The 19,470-nt window shown below is 37.7% G+C and overlaps 1 protein-coding gene across 1 annotated transcript in view; it reads right to left on the bottom strand.

The window, feature by feature from the left end:
• Nucleotides 1-24: 24 nt before the first annotated feature.
• The window catches only part of LOC107571218 (peroxisome proliferator-activated receptor gamma-like), a 32,569-nt gene continuing 13,123 nt past the window's right edge, over nt 25-19,470 (bottom strand). The window contains exons 4-7 of the mRNA XM_016257521.1: nt 11,060-11,198; nt 7,334-7,533; nt 1,912-2,380; nt 25-700 (exon numbers count right to left, since the gene is read on the bottom strand). Coding sequence (XP_016113007.1) covers nt 453-700; nt 1,912-2,380; nt 7,334-7,533; nt 11,060-11,198 — 1,056 coding nt within the window. The 3' untranslated portion in view covers nt 25-452. The remainder of the gene's footprint in view (nt 701-1,911; nt 2,381-7,333; nt 7,534-11,059; nt 11,199-19,470) is intronic.

Below are 19,470 nucleotides of genomic sequence, written 5' to 3'. Positions count from 1 at the left end.
AAAAAAAAGTCTCTATAAAGGGGTTCAACATGGTGAATTTTATATCTAAATTTATTTGCACAGTTACCTAGAAAAATCTTGCCTTATTTTGGTCTTATCTATATTTATTTTTTTACTCGAATGTTTATTTCCAGGTTTACATTTGTTTTTTTTAACCCTAACTTGCAGTGTGGTCTCAGACTTCTGCACACCTTTGTTTTATGTCATTTTTAAAGATGAAATAAGGAGTGTCACGTTTATGTCCATGGCTTTATCTGTAAGGCCTATGAATTCACAAACACACGTGCGGTTTGAAATCAGCTGGTGAAATGTTTTCACAGTGCTACTGCCCTCTTTAACCAGAAAGCCGGAGAGGAATCTGATAGTTTGTCTGCTGACGAAGGTTTTTCAGTGCAAACACACCAGGACTAGATCAGAGCAGTACAGCGAGCTCAGAATCTGTCAGACACACACTAGTACAAGTCCCTCATGATCTCCTGCAGCAGCGGGTGCAAGCACCAGTCCACCTCCGTCTCCTTCAGCAGCTGGATCAGCTGCACGTGATCGGCCACCAGCTGCCGCAGGTCCGTCATCTTCTGCAGCACTTTGGCGAACAGCTGCAGAGAGTCGGGATGGCTCGTCTTCAGCTGCAGCTCCAGAGCATGAAGAACCGTCTCCTGCAGGTCCTCGATGGGCTTGACGTTCAGCAGACCCGGTCGATCTACCAGACGAGAAACGGTTTGAGACAGCGGTTCATTTCACTGGGAATTATTACAGATCAAACTGTTTGTTCAGGTGAATCTCACGAAGAGTTTCAGGGTTTCCAGTCATATTTCAGCACAGAAACGGAAAGAAAAGAAAATTAAAAAATAATAATAATGATGATAATCAACATCCCTTTCCCATTTTCTCATTATTGTGATAAAAACATCACATTAAAAACAGTAAAAAACACTACATTTTTGCTATTTAAAAACGATAATCATAAAAATAATTCAGCAGGTTTTATTTTTTAATAATTACCATAAATTAAGTTTAGTCCAAAAGCTAGCGCAATTTATATTTATATATATATATTTTTTTACAATTTTACAAATGTTGTTTATAATTTAAAGATTATAATTACTAATAAAAATAATGTCACAATGAAAAAAAACTTAGTTTTTTTCAACTGCTTACACACATTTTCAAAACTTTCTCTTTTTTTTTCAGAACTTTGCACACAAATCCAAGAAGTGCACACAAAATGCAAAATTCCTCACATCTCTCGCAAAATGAAGCACTGCTTTCAAAATATCAAAAGCAAACATTTGCAAACAACTTTGACATAATATTAATTCCAGTTAGATTTGTGTGTAGTGTTTTGCAAAAAGTGTTTTCTGAAATTGAAAACCGAGTCAAAGGCAGATAATTAGTGTATGGTTTTGCAGATTTGGTGTGTGCTTCTGCTGTTTCAGAAACTGTGTGACGGGTAAAGATTTAGTGTGTACGCAGCTGAAAAAAACTATAAATAAAAAAATAATAAATCAATAGGGCTTCATTTTCTTCATGGCCCAGTCTTTTCTTGCACGTTTTTGAGATTCACCTGTTGTCTGATGTTCTGAGTCTTAAGTTAATTTTCACACAGAGTATTTTATCATGTGTTTGCATCAACAAAGTTCAAAGTTGGCATTTTAATGCATCTCTGACCAATAAAACTAAACGATAACTGCACCGGTTCCTGCAGAACTGTGAATTAAACAACTGTAGTGATAACGAGCCAAAAACGAAGGTATGACGCAAGCTGGCGACAGCTCAGATCACAAGAGTCTGGTTTAAGCTGAGCGGAGATGATATGTTGAGTCACAGCTTGTGGTCGGACCTGAGGTTAGTCTTAGCATCGGTTGACTGATGCAAGCTAAAGAGGGGGTTTGTTCTGGAAGCGAGACCCACCTCCACTCAAGATGATGACGGCCAGGAACAGAGCCATGTCGCTGTCGTCCAGCTCCAGCGTGTTGAACCTGACGGAGAACTCAAACTTGGGCTCCATCATCTCACAGAGGGGCTTGCGCAGGCTCTTGAGGAACTCGCGGGTCATGAAGATCTGGCCGTAGGAGATGAGCGTGCCGTCTTTGTTCATGAGCGGCGCTATCATGATGATGAGGACTTCGATGACGCCGTACTTCAGCAGCGTCACCTGGTCGTTGAGGTCCAGGCTGACGAAGCCCGGGATGCTCTTGGCGAACTCGGTGACCTCGCTGACGGCTTCGGCCGAGCGCGACTGGCAGCTGTGGAAGAAGCGGAGCTCCACCTCGTGCATGACGCTCATCTCGGCCCTGCGGAGCTCCTGCGCCGGCATCTGCCTGCTGTTGATCATCTGCTCGCCTTCCAGCAGAGACTTCATGTCGTGAATAACGAACGGCTGTGAACCAGAACAAAGTGATGGGAAGCTTACTTAGATTACAAGCTACCCTACATGAAATGTGACAAGTAGTGTAACTATTTCCATTACTTTATTAAAGTAACTGATTACATTTGATACTTTTTGATTACTTTTCTACATTTATAATGAATTTTTTGAACTGTTTGAATCATTCTGAAACATGTAAAGCAGGCTGGATTAACTTCACAGTAGTGATCAACGCTGATTACTGTCAGGCTTTCAAAATCCTTCGTCACTTGGATTAAGACTATAATAATTTAATTTTAAAGCACCGCTACCACAAAATCAGACTTACTTTGGGATTGTTCTGAGGTTGAATACAGATTTGAAACCATATGTGACCCTGGATTAATAATTACCATAAATTAAGTTTAGTCCAAAAGCTAGCGCAATTTATATTTATATATATATATTTTTTTACAATTTTACAAATGTTGTTTATAATTTAAAGATTATAATTACTAATAAAAATAATGTCACAATGAAAAAAAACTTAGTTTTTTTCAACTGCTTACACACATTTTCAAAACTTTCTCTTTTTTTTTCAGAACTTTGCACACAAATCCAAGAAGTGCACACAAAATGCAAAATTCCTCACATCTCTCGCAAAATGAAGCACTGCTTTCAAAATATCAAAAGCAAACATTTGCAAACAACTTTGACATAATATTAATTCCTGTTAGATTTGTGAGTAGTGTTGTGCAAAAAGCATTTTATGAAATTGAAAACCGAGTCAAAGGCAGATTTAACTTCACAGTAGTGATCAACGCTGATTACTGTCAGGCTTTCAAAATCCTTCGTCACTTGGATTAAGACTATAATAATTTAATTTTAAAGCACCGCTACCACAAAATCAGACTTACTTTGGGATTGTTCTGAGGTTGAATACAGATTTGAAACCATATGTGACCCTGGAGCACAAAACCAGTCATAAGGATCAGTTTTTTTAATTGAGATGTATGCATCATCTGAAAGCTGAATAAATAGCTTTCCATTGATGTATGGTTTGTTAGGATAGGACAATATTTGGATGAGATACAACTATTTGAAAATCTGGAATCTGAGGGTGCAAAAAAATCTCGCGCACACCAGGGTTCGGATCGCAGCGTTCACACTTACTCAAACGAACTGCACTAACAATCGCACCAGAGTTCGTTTTAATCGAACCAAACACCCGGAGAGAAGCTCATGCGTAACAGCTGTCTCCGCTAACTAACTGTGTGTAAGTACTCGAGTCTGGACAAAAGCTGAGCCAAGAGCATAATTTCTACGACTAGTCCATGAGTCCAAATCCTCCAGAAAATAAGGTTTTGGACTTGAGTCTGAGTTCGGTCTTGTCTGAACGCGAGTACTACAACACTGGCTGTAAGCATCACTACATAAATATATGAAGTAGTGCTGTCAAACGATTAATCGCGTCCAAAATAAACGTTTTTGTTTACATAATATATGTGTGTATACTGTGTATATTTATTATGTACATGTAAATACACACACACATACAGGTACAGTATATATTTTGAAAATATTTCCATGTATATATTTATATTAATATAATTGATATTATATAAACATATTTTTCTTAAATTGCATGTGTTTTGTATTTATATATACATAATAAATATACACAGTTCACACACATATATTACATAAACAAAAACGTTTGTTTTGATGCGATTAATCGCGATTAATCGCTTGACAGCACTAATATGAATGCATATCTTGGCATTGGTTGAATATGAACTTCTCAAGGTTTCTCTCAAGTGTTGTTGCAGAGATTTAGGCCCGAATGCAGCCACAAAGCGCATCCTTTGTTTCCCAGGCCATGAAGGACTCAACAGATGGATTACTTGCTTTTGGACTTGAGTCTGAGTTCGGTCTTGTCTGAACGCGAGTACTACAACACTGGCTGTAAGCATCACTACATAAATATATGAAGTAGTGCTGTCAAACGATTAATCGCGTCCAAAATAAACGTTTTTGTTTACATAATATATGTGTGTATACTGTGTATATTTATTATGTACATGTAAATACACACACACATACAGGTACAGTATATATTTTGAAAATATTTCCATGTATATATTTATATTAATATAATTGATATTATATAAACATATTTTTCTTAAATTGCATGTGTTTTGTATTTATATATACATAATAAATATACACAGTTCACACACATATATTACATAAACAAAAACGTTTGTTTTGGATGCGATTAATCGCGATTAATCGCTTGACAGCACTAATATGAATGCATATCTTGGCATTGGTTGAATATGAACTTCTCAAGGTTTCTCTCAAGTGTTGTTGCAGAGATTTAGGCCCGAATGCAGCCACAAAGCGCATCCTTTGTTTCCCAGCCCATGAAGGACTCAACAGATGGATTACTTGCCGTGGGGATTTTTGACAGAAAATGCCAAATTACACTTTTAAATGTTAGTATTAGGTTTCAACTTAATTGAATATCTAATGCTACAAAAACAAACACTTTAATATCCAGTGACTTAGATACAGTGTTGGGGGTAACGCACTACAAGTAACACGAATTACATAATCAGATTACTTTTTTCAAGTAACTAGTAAAGTAACACAAATGTCGGAGTTACTTTTTAAAATAAGTAACGCCAGTTACTTTGTTTCCCATGTATTGAATGACAGCTCTGGTGTTGCCATGGTGACAGAAATCAGGCGTAAATGCAGAGGTATGAACATGATCGTACTGTACGTCATGAATTTGCTCATCTCACCTGCACAAAAACTGATCCAGTGATCGCATTTTATTAAACAGTGTCTTTGCTCCTGATTTTCAACGATCCAGTTCAAACATACTAAGCAAATATGACTTTAGATAAACATAACATGTGTTTCATTGCAGTCATTGCTGAATAGCGTTGAACTTTCTTCTCCTGCGTCATATTCTTCATGCAGTTAGTTTGAGCTGCGCCCTCTACTGTACAGACGTGAATTTACATTTCCTTCAGCCTGAGGCGCATTCATTTCACTTTTGCTGTGAAAGGGCTTTTACATTTGCCAAAAATTGAACTTTTTTACATTAAAAACAAACAAGCAAGCACTTCCCAGATGAGAAAAAGTAACGTAACACATTACTTTCCATAAAAAGTAACTAAGTAACACAATTAGTTACTTTTTTAGGGAGTAACACATTACTTTAACACTGCTTATGCTTTATATAGTTGATACTTTTTAATGTGCATTAATGGACCAAGGTGAACATATTTAGACAGGTTGTGAAGATCAATCCTAAGTATGCTAGACTGTCCCATTTAACAATGCTCGCTTCGACCGTCACAGCCTTCGAACTGCCCACTGTATTTACAGTGCAATACAACAAGTATGCGGCAAGGAGCGCTATACTGGGAGTAAACTGTCTAAAGGCTTTCTCTTTCAGGACAAGGTCAAAAGTATCTTGTTGAGCAAGTTAGTACCTGATGTGTCCAGTTTAACGGCACAAACTGTGTGATATGAAGGTAACTCTATCGCCCTCTTGAGGACTGGAGTTGATCACAACAGGACGGTGTGTTTTCAGTACGTAAGCATTGATGTTGGTGTACTGTGTGTGTGTTGAGTTTCTGGCAGCAAACGGATGCATTCATGAACATGACCTCAAAAATGCTGTCGAACAAAACTTCCTGATTTCACGTCGTTCCACCTCAAGATCAAGTTAGACAGTAACACGACAGGTCTTCTGCAAATGTGCTGCCAGTGTCACTGAAAGAGTGAGCTCTGGATTCCTGTCTAACTACGATTCCTCACAGCGTTTACTCTCGCATTAGAACAGAGTCCCAAGCTGATCTTTCGTTTTCTGTCAGCTTCCTTTGAGTTGTCTGCATGAGTGCACAAGCCCTGAATGTGGAACTAATCACGCATGAATTAAGACGCTTCTCATATTCACTGCTTTTATATTTGTGTAGGCCTTTCTTTCTGCAGTCTGTGCCTTTATAATTATTTCTCCTGCAAAGAGAGCAGATATTTGGTATCACTGGCTGCGTTAGTCAAAACAAGCATCTAACAGCCTTGGTCATATCTCTTGTTAAAGACACATGATGCAGGCGTTTTATGTGTGGTATGTTTGAGTTCAACTTATTTCCAGCAAAACAGGAATATTCAATGGAGAGGCCGAGGGGCGTATATATATATATATATATACTGTAAAAATTGTTTCAACTTAAAATAATTAGTTACCTTGCTGACTAAAAATTGTAAGTTTCATCAACTTGAAATTTTCCGTTACTTAATGTTAAGTAACAACTTGAATATTTTAGTTGAATAAACGTAATATTTTATGTAGCAATAGCCAACAATACATTGTATGGGCCAAAATTCCCAAAAATCATTAGGATATTAAGTAAAGATCATGTTCCATGAAGATATTTAGTCTTCCTACCGTAAATAAATATATCAAAACTTAATGTTTGATTAGTAATATGCATTGCTAAGAACTTCATTTGGACAACTTTAAAGATGATTTTCTCAATATTTAGATTTTTTTGCACCCTCAGATTCCAGATTTTCAAATATTGTCCTCTCCTAACAAACCACACATCAATGGAAAGCTTATTTATTCAGCTTTCAGATGAAACTTACTTCTCAATTTAGAAAAATTGACCTTTATGACTGGTTTTGTGATCCTTGTTTTTTCTTTAAACATTTTTTATTTTATTTTATAATTTTTATTCATTTATTTTTAGTTATTTATTTAAAAAATGTAATAATAACAATTAATTTGAGGAATGTTCTTGAAATAATCTAAGAGTGAAACTATGTTGCTGGTTATGTTTGTGTGGTTTGTTATGGATGGTAATAGAGGATATGACGAAAGCATGGTGTGAGATTATTTGTGTTCAGCTGCTTGACAGGCTAACGCTGGAAACCTGAACCTCTACTGCAGAAGTGTGCACTCACTGCGCTGTCGCTGGTCTTTCCTGACAGTATGGCCCTGGCCTTGGCTTTGGTCAGGGGGAAGTACTTCAGATAGGACTCGTAGAGATGTCTGGCCAGCGCTCTGAGGTCCGCAGATTCGGGATGAATGTGGTCCACGTCACTGGAGAACTCCGCCAAGAGCTTCTCCTTCTCAGCTTGGGGCATTCGACCAAAACGAATGGCTGGGAAAAAACCAAACAAGGAGAGAGTTGAAAACCCCCAAATCCCAGATCCATCATGCTGGCAGTCTTCTCTGAGCGTCTCGGGTCTGCGGGGATCTTGTGTGGGAGTCTGTTTTCAGTGTTTCAGCATGTTAGCACGGGTCATTACGACCGCTTCAAACAGCCCTAGTAAAACAAGGAACACTTGATAACAAGTTCTCAGATATATTTGTTTTGACCCAGTCATCGTATTGATATCATTAGTACATTTAAGTATAATATAATAGTTAATTCAGTGTCCATATGATTTTATAGACAAAACCACAATGCTTTAATGTTTGCCATGTTAATGAGAACGCTAAAAAGATACAACAGTAGAACATGTGCATGTGACAGTGATGTTGTCACTGTATGAGATCAGTCATCATATCTTTACGTTTCTCTATCAGAAACGCTACCTCGTTTCACATGTAATAATTACCGAAAGAACAGGACAGAGTCTTCTATTCACAGCCTACACTGGGAAAATTACACTTTGTGGATCTTGTGTGGGAGTCTGTTTTCAGTGTTTCAGCATGTTAGCACGGGTCATTACGACCGCTTCAAACAGCCCTAGTAAAACAAGGAACACTTGATAACAAGTTCTCAGATATATTTGTTTTGACCCAGTCATCGTATTGATATCATTAGTACATTTAAGTATAATATAATAGTTAATTCAGTGTCCATATGATTTTATAGACAAAACCACAATGCTTTAATGTTTGCCATGTTAATGAGAACGCTAAAAAGATACAACAGTAGAACATGTGCATGTGACAGTGATGTTGTCACTGTATGAGATCAGTCATCATATCTTTACGTTTCTCTATCAGACGCTACCTCGTTTCACATGTAATAATTACCGAAAGAACAGGACAGAGTCTTCTATTCACAGCCTACACTGGGAAAATTACACTTTGTACTAACTAACTAACTAACTAACTAACTAACTAACTAACTACATACTCACATACTCTGATTTTTCTCAAGTTGTATTTATGATTTGGTTCACACTTTACATGATCATTTAATATTAATCAAAAATATTAGTTTTTCCAAAGACAAAAACATATTCTTTGGACATAAGCCAATGTTACTTGATGGAGGTCATTAATTGAAATATAATTAGAAATTGTAATTATATAATTTATACATTCAATTATAATTATATTATAATAAAATATATTATATTGTAATTTTCACCCAAGATAAAACTAAACATTTTTTAGTCAATGTTTAATTCAGTTTACTTACTACAAATAATAATAATAATACTATTTATTAGGATGTCTTTTTTCCCTTCTTTATAAAAAAAATATGCATCATATTTTTTTGTGATGTACTAACAAGTGACTAATTACAATTTTATTCCCTGTGGGAAGTGTTATTTGCTTTTAGACAAACTGAACAAAACAGGTTTAAACTTTTGATCTGACCAATATAAAAATGCACTTCAAATATGGTTGTTTAGCATTTTTCAGTGTATGATATAAACCCACAATGGCAGCGTTCTTTGAAAAGCATCCTTTTGTGTTTCAGGGAAATAAAACATAAAAGCATCTGTGTTTGGGATCATGTAACAGTGTGTAAAATAGTGGCAGAACTTTATTTACAAGTGAACTTTTCCTTTAAGATCTGAAATGTAAAATATGTTATCATTACTAGTTACTCATTACAATATGCATGGAAACGTTGTAACGATGCTTTATGATGATCACATGACTGGCCTGACGTTTAATACCTAATCCAGTAGCAAATGATTCTGTGCACCTAACCATTCTGCGCATGAAGCTGAAAATAAGCCGAATGTGAGCTCTCTGAGACTTTAGCAACTGCTGAAATCTACATTTTTAAGTGTCTTGCGATGAACCTTGGCAAGGTTTCAGGCCAGTCAGACAGGAAACGTGAAAGAGTGCCCTCAATCTAATGTAAGAAATGAAATTCTCTATACATTTCTTCACACATGAAAGCATTTCTGAAACCTTTGATCAGGACTGATTACATTATTTGACTTGGGGGTTGGAGAGCGTTTGTGAACGCTGTGTGTCTGACGTTTGTAACCCATGCAGCCAGAACGGCAGAGGTTATCTAATATTCGTGATGTAGGAAGTAAACGGTTTCTTTCATGCATATGCCCTGACTTGCTGATTGATATGACGTGTGCATTACTATCACACCTTCTGTAAACTAGTGCATGCCGAACTACCTTTCTCCTGCTGTACGCTCGGCCAGAGGCCAGAGCCAGTGACACAGCATGTTTGTGGCAGCCTGTCCACACCTTCATGAATCATTGAGAAAAGAGACAGATTCCAACCAACCACTACAGAGAGAGGGAGAAGGGCAGGAGGGAAAACAGAGCAAGCCAATGGGAACGCTAAACTTGACTGACCTCTCTGTGCGCAGCATAACACCTTCAATCAAGCACAATACGCTCAGAGACGCTTAAACACAGCGTAATTCAAGAGCCTGTTTGCACGAGCCTTCGGGGAAAGAATCCGAAATAAGAGGTTTAATCAGAATGGGAAAGAGGAAATGAAAGAATTAAAGGGGAGGGGAAATAAAGAAGAAAAGGAGAAGCAAAACAAAACCATGCATGTAAACATAAATATAAATAATTATCTTAATTTGATTTCATGTATTATTTAACAGGTAGGTTAATAAGAGCCTTTAGGACAAGAATGTGTAATAAATGCTTAAAAATAAATGGAAAAGAAGAAATGAAAGAATTCATTAGAATGAAAAAAAAGAAAAACACACAAGCAAACTAAAACATTACATACAAAACACTGAAACTGTACATTTAAACATATATAAAACATATGGATTTTCTTTACTTTTTTCATCTAATTTTATAAGAACCTTTAAGAAAATAATCTGTAGTAGAAATGCATAAAACTAAAGGTGTGATTCGAGATAAAATAAAAGCATTAAAAAATAAACAAAACAAAACAAATAATAATAACAAATAAATAAAAGAGAAAAACAGGCTACCAAACTACAACTGTACATTTAAACATAAATATATAAACAAATATAGGGATAGATGATAGATAGATAGATAGATAGATAGATAGATAGATAGATAGATAGATAGATAGATAGATAGATAGATAGATAGATAGATAGATAGACAGTTTATCAGCACAGGTAATGACATGTGGTGTTCCACACTGAGGTGTTTAACCAGGACTCGTGCGGTTGCAAGTGTCAATTTGCCTTTAAGCCCCGAGGCAACAAACACACACACACACACACACCACACACTCACACACTCACACACTCACACACTCACACACACACACGCGAGATCTCTGCACGTTCTGAAAGAAATGCCACATATGTTGCAGCAGGAGACCACAGAAAGGAAACAACAAGGCACACGAGGCAAAGCGCAGTTGTCTCAGAGCGTAGCACTGAAAGAGTCTGCCTTGAGTGGTTCAAACAGAAACCAGTTCTCTGAAACGGCAGGGCCTTTCTCATGAGCGCGGGTTCATGCTCAGCTCACCGTTGTGTGACATGCCCACCATCAGGCACTTCTGAAAGCGGCAGTACTGGCACTTGTTGCGACTCTTCTTGTGGATGCGGCAGTGCAGGTCGCAGTGGTCGTAGACCAGCTTCAGCCGAATGGTTCTGCGGAAGAATCCCTGCCAAAAAGAAAAGGAATGTCGTTAGGAAGGAAGGGGGAAAGGCTTTCCTGATGCCTTGTTAGAATTCTTTAAAAAACATTTCTGATCTATTCAGCTCATTGTCAAGAAGCACAATAGACCTGCGGCCGAACGCTGAACAGCTGCTGCTAATGATTACAACGCTGTCATTTTTGGTAAACCATGTTTCATTAGTCAGAGGAAAAGTTCAGCACAAACGAAAATTCTTCCATCGTTTATCCACCTTGCAAATGAAAACCTTACTCCTCAAAAGCAAGCATTTAGAGAAACATACCAGCTGCTCTTTTACATTCAAATGGGGACTGAAGCTCTCGAACTAGGGCTACTCGATTATGACTAAATCATAATCACGATTATTTAACACGATTATGAGTGGGCCATATGACTAAAACTTTAAATGATTTTTTTATTTTATTTAAAGATAGCGATCGATATAAATGAATAACCTAATGTAAAATAAAACAACATAGTCTTCACTGTAAGAATTTAACTTCGTTTGTTACTTAGTAAAGCTACAAAAGTCCTTCCCTCAAGAGCAGCGTGTGATTTTGAATTGGTCTTGTGTTGTTTGATTAATATAAAGCACACAGTCGCAGCAGGAATATTAGACTGCTGTCACTTTAAGAGCCACATGGATCTAAATTACTGTTACGCATGTATTTTCATTCTCAACTCTTTAAGTTAATTTATTACAAAACCAACAAGGGTTTACGTGAATATTACTAAACACCACATTTGAACACATTTTTGCGTGTATTTGAGCGTTTAGGCGCACACCTTGAGTTAAAATATGACTTTTATGTCCGTTCTGTCTCTGAGCGCATATAAATCCTCCGGGGAAACAGCAAGTTCTATTACACTCTTTTAAAAACATGAATAAATCTAATCAACTTTAATAAATCAAGCACGTCCCATTTTGCAAAAGTCACGTTACATGATTTTACTGATGAAATTGGGCTTTTATGGAGGACCGAAAGCGCACCGCTGGAAAGGGGCAGCATGGGGCGCAATAATCGTTTTATCTCGATTATTGTATTTTCATAATCGTTGGAGGCAGAAATAAAAAACGAAACGTTTTTCGATTAATTGCACAGCCCTATCTTGATCTTTAAAAACTTTTAAATAAACAGGGAAAATTAGTGTGAGACTAAAATGGGTTAAGACATGTTTTCTGGGGTGTTAAATAATGGTGCAAATACTAGTAAATTGACTAATGCAAACCTTAGTAAATCACCTTGCATTATTTATTTAAACGATAAATCATGCAAACTATAAATGCAATAAGGTCAGACGAAGGTTGCGACTTTTCAGCTCTATTTTTTCCTCTAAAACCTAGACCGTATGACTTGAATGCTATAGTGCAAGCCTTCTGTCGTCATACAGCAGATTTGTGTGAGGAACAGACTGAAATTTAAACCGTTATATCCTCACTAGCTCTCCTTGACATGATCATGAAAGCAGTGACAACGTCTGAACAAATCATGCTTTTGAGTGAATTAGTTAAGTTTACAAAACCTGAGAAAAAAAACAGATCTGTCCTGAGTGCATAGACTTTGGCAGCAGTAGATGTCAGAGGAAGATGTGTAACATAAATTTATGCCTGTTCCTCAAAGAAAGTTTCAGTATGACTTCAGAAGACTTTTTTGTGTAATTCGTCCTGAACCATTTGTCACAGACCCATGAAAGAGGCCTCAAATTATGCGAATTATTGAGGAGAGGTGTGCTATGACTTTAATAAGCGATCAGGCGTATGATGATCATACAGTGGGTGAAAAATCGGCCAAAAAAATCGCAGAGATTTTGTATTGCGGCCAAATTTGATGAGTCGTAGAATTTCGTAAAAACGTGTGAATCACCACATTTGAAGAGGCTGGCAAGCTGTGCGAGAACATACCCCGCCGTGGGGTATAAGTTGTACCCCTGGGGCGCAAGAGCACCCCAAAGTTGCCTCATAGACATACTATGGTGAGGGACAGCCCATGAAACAGCATCTGAACTCACGTTTCTCCTACTATGGTAATTTACATTGGAATTTTGCATTGAACATAACTCTGTTTACAGTGTCATAGAGACATGGGGGTTGCTTCATTCATACTGGCAAGCAGCATTTAGAGTATCATCATTGGTCACTGCCAAACCACTCCCTAGCAACCAAACAGAGTACCTAGCAACCATTTGGCAAGCCCTATATCTTTGCATCAGAATATCATAGACATGGGAGTTGGTTCTTTTGTCACATGCTAGCGAATAGGACTCCCAACATGCTACACATGCTAGCAGTGAATAGCTACATGCTATTAGTGATTAGCTGAGTGCTAAAACATGCAAAAATTATAGGTAATTGCTAAAATACAGTCAAACCAAAATTTATTCAGACACCTTCAACATTTCTCACATCATCACAGTTTAAAATGGTAATAAAATATGACAAGAACTCAAGAGTTAAACTGTATCAGAACAAATTCATCTTGATAATGTCAGATAACTTTGATAGAAAGGTACAGGTGCATCTCAATAAATTAGAATGTCGTGGAAAAGTTAATTTATTTCAGTAATTCAGCTCAAATTGTGAAACTCGTGTATTAAATAAATTCAATGCACACAGACTGAAGTAGTTTAAGTCTTTGGTTCTTTTAATTGTGATGATTTTGGCTCACATTTAACATCAGTGTTGGGAGTAACGCATTACAAAAGTAATAATATTACAGTAGTATATTACGTTTTGCTGTAACGCAGTAATATAATGCATTACTAATAAAATTTGGGTAATATTATTACTCGTTACAATCTCAGTAACGCAAGTTACAACAACATATTACTCACACCGCAAAACGGCACCAGAGAAAAAATTCCGCGGGTAAAATAGTTAGTCTATCTTCTGTTGCTGTAATTAGATGCTTGAGATGACTGCAGAGATGGATTCTACATTTGTGAGATGGACACACTCCTGTTATTTTCAGTTCCTCGGAGTAAAGGATAAGAATGCTTAGCAATATGTGCGACACCAAACTCTCAACATGGAGAAATAGCAGGAGTAACCCCTGGAAACACCTGGACTGGTGCCACTAACACTGAGTTATCGGAGAGAGCTGCGGGGTCGGAGAAGAGGAAAAAGGCGGCGGACGAGCACAGACAAGCAACAAAAATTAAGTTTAACTAAAAATAACAAAATCTGTTTTTGTTAAATCATAGTCTATATGACTATGCCGTTCTCCGCTGTATGGCGCGCTGTGAGGATAATTCAAATTTAGGCTATTTAGGCTATTAGCTTAGGCTACTCCTCATTGAGAATGTTTTTTTTAAAGTTTTTTTTAAACAAGTCTATTAATTTTTTACAATTGAATTATAGGCCTATAATTAAAATTATTAACACTGCAGTCATCGATGAAAATTAAGAGCAGCTTTATTTAGTGCACAAATTTTTAAAAACAACCTGTTTAATGCGAAATACGTTTCTTCTCATGTTTTTCACTATAGGGGCCACAAGAGAAATATTAAGGGAATAATTTAAGATATATACCATCATCAGCCTATATTGAAGTAATTTTGTCTCTTGTTGTCTCAGAGAATATGCGCCGTTAATGCAGCGTTAGAAAGCTCCGTCAGTTTTTTTACTTTCACTTTCTCTATAGTGAGTTTACTGATGTTCACCGGCGTAACTCTTGTGCACAGTTTGCTTGCTTGTGTTGCTTGACCCCGCCCCCAGAATATCAGTCGTTTACAGGCCACATATTAGCCATTTTTGTAATGTTTATTTTTTTAATGTTAATGAAAGTGACACCAAAAGTAAGGGAACATCATTAGGAAATCCTTGGGGGGGGGGCTGTGCCGGGGCTAAACAAGTTTCTGATGGGCTGAACTATAGTGTCTTGCACCCACTAATAAAAAAAAGTAAATAAAAATAAACAATTATATCCGGTGTCTGAATAGTTTTTGGTTTGACTGTATGATTAAAAAATGTCAAAATCTGTTAGCATCATGCTAACAATATGCTATATCATGCTAGCATTGCTTAGCTAAGTGGTAAAACATGTTAAGCACATTTTAAAAACATGCTAACACATGCTAGGATCACCTACCTAAGTGCTAAAACATGCTAATAGCATACTAACATCATGCTAATGACATGTTACCTGTATTAGCATAGTGGAAAACATATTAGCATCTTGTTAAAAACATGCTAATCATATAGGTTGTTTGCACATGTTGTCACTGATGACGCGTGGACTGCAGCTGGAGGCAGGAATCACTCGCAGAAACACAAAATGCCTGTGTTTTGTGTTGTTTATGGTTTTATCGTGTACCAAAATGTGTTGTTCATAAGGGGGGAAAGGCAAGAAACTGACTGAAAACGCAGGAAAACGTGGCTTGTAAACCTGCGTCTGCGGTCCGGAGGAGCAGAGCCGGATAATGCTTGTGAATATACGATATAATGATATATTAAAATATTAATAAAGAAATACATAAATAGATATAGGGTTACAGTCAGAACTCACTCAGTGCTAAACGCCACACGCAGACATGATGTAAATTAGATATTATTTGCAGTTCTTAGAGCTTCATTGATTATAACGTAACGATTGAGATAAATTAAAGTGAGTGACAGCTTTTTAGTGATTCTATAAAAGCACTATTTGCTCGTTTTCTAGGCTATAATCAGTAATACAGGCAAGTATTTCAATTTAGTTTAAAAATCGCTCCTCTTCATAACATAAGGATCATGTCCAACATATGTTGTGATTATGACTACCTTTCTCTTGTAATAGCGTGGTGGTTGAAGAGAGATCCCTCATATGACTGTAAAGCACTTTGGGTGTACAGCAATACAATGAAAGCGCTACATAAAAAAATATCCCTCAAAAAATGCCTCCAGCCTAAAAGAGTACAGTACGGACTTTCCTCCATCTCATCCGTTCTGCTTTTTCAGTCGCTCCTGAAACTGTGCTGCATGAACAGGGTTTGTGGCTGTTGGTTCTGTCTGCAGCACGCAAAACAACTTTTATTCAAATTCTGAACTGATTATAGCCTAGAAAGCAAGCAAATAGTGCTTTTATAGAATCACTAAAAAGCTGTCACTCACTTCAATTTATCTCAATCTCACGATGTTGCGTTATAATCAATGAAGCTCTAAGAAGTGCAAATAATATCTTATTTACATCGTGTCTGCGTGTGGCGTTTAGCACTGAGTGAATTCTGACTGTCACCCTATATCTATTTATGTATTTCTTTATTAATATCTTAATATATTATTATATCGTATATTCACAAGCATTATCCGGCTCCGCTCCTCTTGACCGCAGACGCAGGTTTACAAGCCACGTTTTCCTGCGTTTTCAGTCAGTTTCTTGCCTTTCCCCCCTACACTCTTAAAAATAAAGGTGCTTCACGATGCCATAGAAGAACCTTTTTTGTCTAAATGGTTCCATAAAGAACCTTTAACATCTGAAGAACCTTTCTGTTTCACAAAAGCTTCTTTGTGGCGAAAGAAGGTTCTTCAGATTATAAAAAGCTAAGAAAGAGATGGTTCTTTGACTGAATGGTTCTTTGTGGAACCAAAAATGGTTCTTCTATGGCATCGCTTGAAGAACCTTCTAAGCACCTTTGTTTTTAAGAGTGTATGAACAACACATTTTGGTACACGATAAAAGCTCCTTGTGGTTTCTCGGTTTGGCCGATTCAAGCATCCATAAACAACACAAAACACAGGCATTTTGAGTTTCTGCGAGTGATTCCTGCCTCCAGCTGCAGTCCACGCGTCATCAGAATCACGTGATTGCAAACAACCAATCGGCATATTGCTGGCATAATGCTAGTTATTAACATGATGCTAAAACAATTAAATTTACTATTGGTGCCTAGTACTGAGTTTTGCCGCGGCAACATTTTCTTCAGAAAACACACATATCTAGGCTAGTACACTTACTGTATGTGGTGCTTTTGCTTCTTTGTGAAGCTTGAAAGCTTCAGATCTCATTACATTATTCAGCATTTGTTCTGTTAGGTTAAACTTCATTTAATCAAGTCAAAAACATATAGATATTTTTTATATCAAGCTGAGTGCATCGGGATACACAAATCAGCCAATCGCTCCTTAAAGTAACAAACACACATGTTCATTTCCACAGTAAAGCATTTTTAAAAACGCTGGAATCACATGAAATATCGATAGTGTATAACAGGAAAACATACAATGATGCTCTGTGTAAATCTGTGTTTTAAATCTTATCTGGGGAGTTAGTTATGCTTTAATCCAAAAAGCAAACCACAGGCCCTTTGAGGTTTCTGTACGACATGCCGCTCGAGTCATTACGCACTCAAAGATAACCTGAGGTCTCATGATAGCACGCTTTTATCTAAATAATACATCATTAAGACTGGCCTGCGTTGGACTTTGGCCAACTCTTGTTCGTCTTTGTCTTGACACGGGGTCATTAATAGAGCATGCCAGTGCAAATATTATGAAAACCCACACGGTTGGGCCTCGACGAACACGCTTCTAAACTATTATTTAGAGAAGAGCAGAGGCAGAAGACTTCCCTCAGAGTGCGTCCGTTAAGCGTGTTTAAAGTGGAAACAATACAGGGTGCAAAAAGACGTTGACCGAATCTATTTCTGGTAGACATTTTCATATTCTGGTGTAGTCAGAGGCCGGCTCCATGCAGTATTTTTAGTAGCTAAAGAATACATGCCGATGTGAGAACTATGCACACAGGAAAGAGGATGTTTTTCGTGCATTTACCTCTTGATCGGCCCACTTTTAAATTTAGAAACACTGCAGGCCAAATATATATATATATAGTAAACATAGTGTAACACCATGACTTTGTGTTGTAAAACAATAAATGAGTTAACCAGCTTTAAGCATTGTTAAGTGACGGGACGACGGAAGAATACCTGCATTTAGCAAGTTTCTCTTGCGGTGGCACCATTTATAGTAAAGCCCTAGTAGGAACATCCCAAATTTAGCATATTCTGAAATGTGTTTTTCACACAACACGCATAAAACGTTTCTGGCGATGTCCTTTCATTTTTCAGAGAATGCAGCACATCGAGCGGGATGTGGTTAACCACAAGATTAGCATTTTTTTAAAAAGGATCCCTGGTGGCAGATTCTTCACGCCGACACTTTTCATAAATGATAAATGGGGTGTACATGTCGTGTGCATAAAATAAAAGTGCTAAATGTGTGTGTGGAGCTGCTTTGAAGCCTCTGTGAGATGCATCATCAAAGCGCTCATGCGGAGTGAGTGGGAAATGTGAGCACCTGAGATGTCTGGGTCACCCACTCAGATGATTATTCTTATTGAGACATATCTCTCTGCCCATACATATTTCTGCCACAGTGGAAACTTGCCGAGGGTTTGCGGTTGAAGTGACAGACAGGCTCAGATGTATCAGGCAGGGCATTTTCAGACTTTATCTGCATGTCTGAGAACCGGTTCGATGTGCTAAATGTATCAGAATGACTGGAAGAGCTTGGTGTGTTCAGGGTATTAACACACACGGCTGTTCAAAGCTTGCGGCTCTGTGTGTGTGTGTGTGTGTGTCTGTGTGTGACAGTGTGTGTTTGTGTGTGAGAGTGTGTGTGTGTTTGTTTGTGTGTGTGTGTGTGTGAGTGAGAGTGTGTTTGTGTGTGTGTGTGTGAGTGAGAGTGTGTGTGTGTGTGTGTGTGAGAGTGTGTGTGTGTGTGTGAGAGAGAGTGTGTGTGTGTGTGTGAGAGAGAGTGTGTGTGTGTGTGTGAGAGAGAGTGTGTGTGTGTGTGTGAGAGAGAGTGTGTGTGTGTGTGTGAGAGAGAGTGTGTGTGTGTGTGTGAGAGAGAGTGTGTGTGTGTGTGTGAGAGAGAGTGTGTGTGTGTGTGTGAGAGAGAGTGTGTGTGTGTGTGTGAGAGAGAGTGTGTGTGTGTGTGTGAGAGAGAGTGTGTGTGTGTGTGTGAGAGAGAGTGTGTGTGTGTGTGTGAGAGAGAGTGTGTGTGTGTGTGTGAGAGAGAGTGTGTGTGTGTGTGTGAGAGAGAGTGTGTGTGTGTGTGTGAGAGAGAGTGTGTGTGTGTGTGTGAGAGAGAGTGTGTGTGTGTGTGTGAGAGAGAGTGTGTGTGTGTGTGTGTGTGTGTGAGTGTGACAGTGTGTGTGTGAGTGTGTGTATGTGTTTGTTTGTGTGTGTGTGTGTGTTTATGTGAGTGTGTTTAGCAAAAAAGAAACATGTCAAAATACAAAATCTTTTATCGTGATATTATATTTTAGTAATTAATTGCTAA

This window comes from Sinocyclocheilus grahami, unplaced genomic scaffold (genome assembly GCF_001515645.1).
Source record: "Sinocyclocheilus grahami isolate Dianchi unplaced genomic scaffold, SAMN03320097.WGS_v1.1 scaffold1566.1, whole genome shotgun sequence".
NCBI lineage: Eukaryota > Metazoa > Chordata > Actinopteri > Cypriniformes > Cyprinidae > Sinocyclocheilus > Sinocyclocheilus grahami.
Note: the sequence above shows the minus strand (reverse complement) of the source record. Positions and strands in the feature narration are given on the sequence as shown.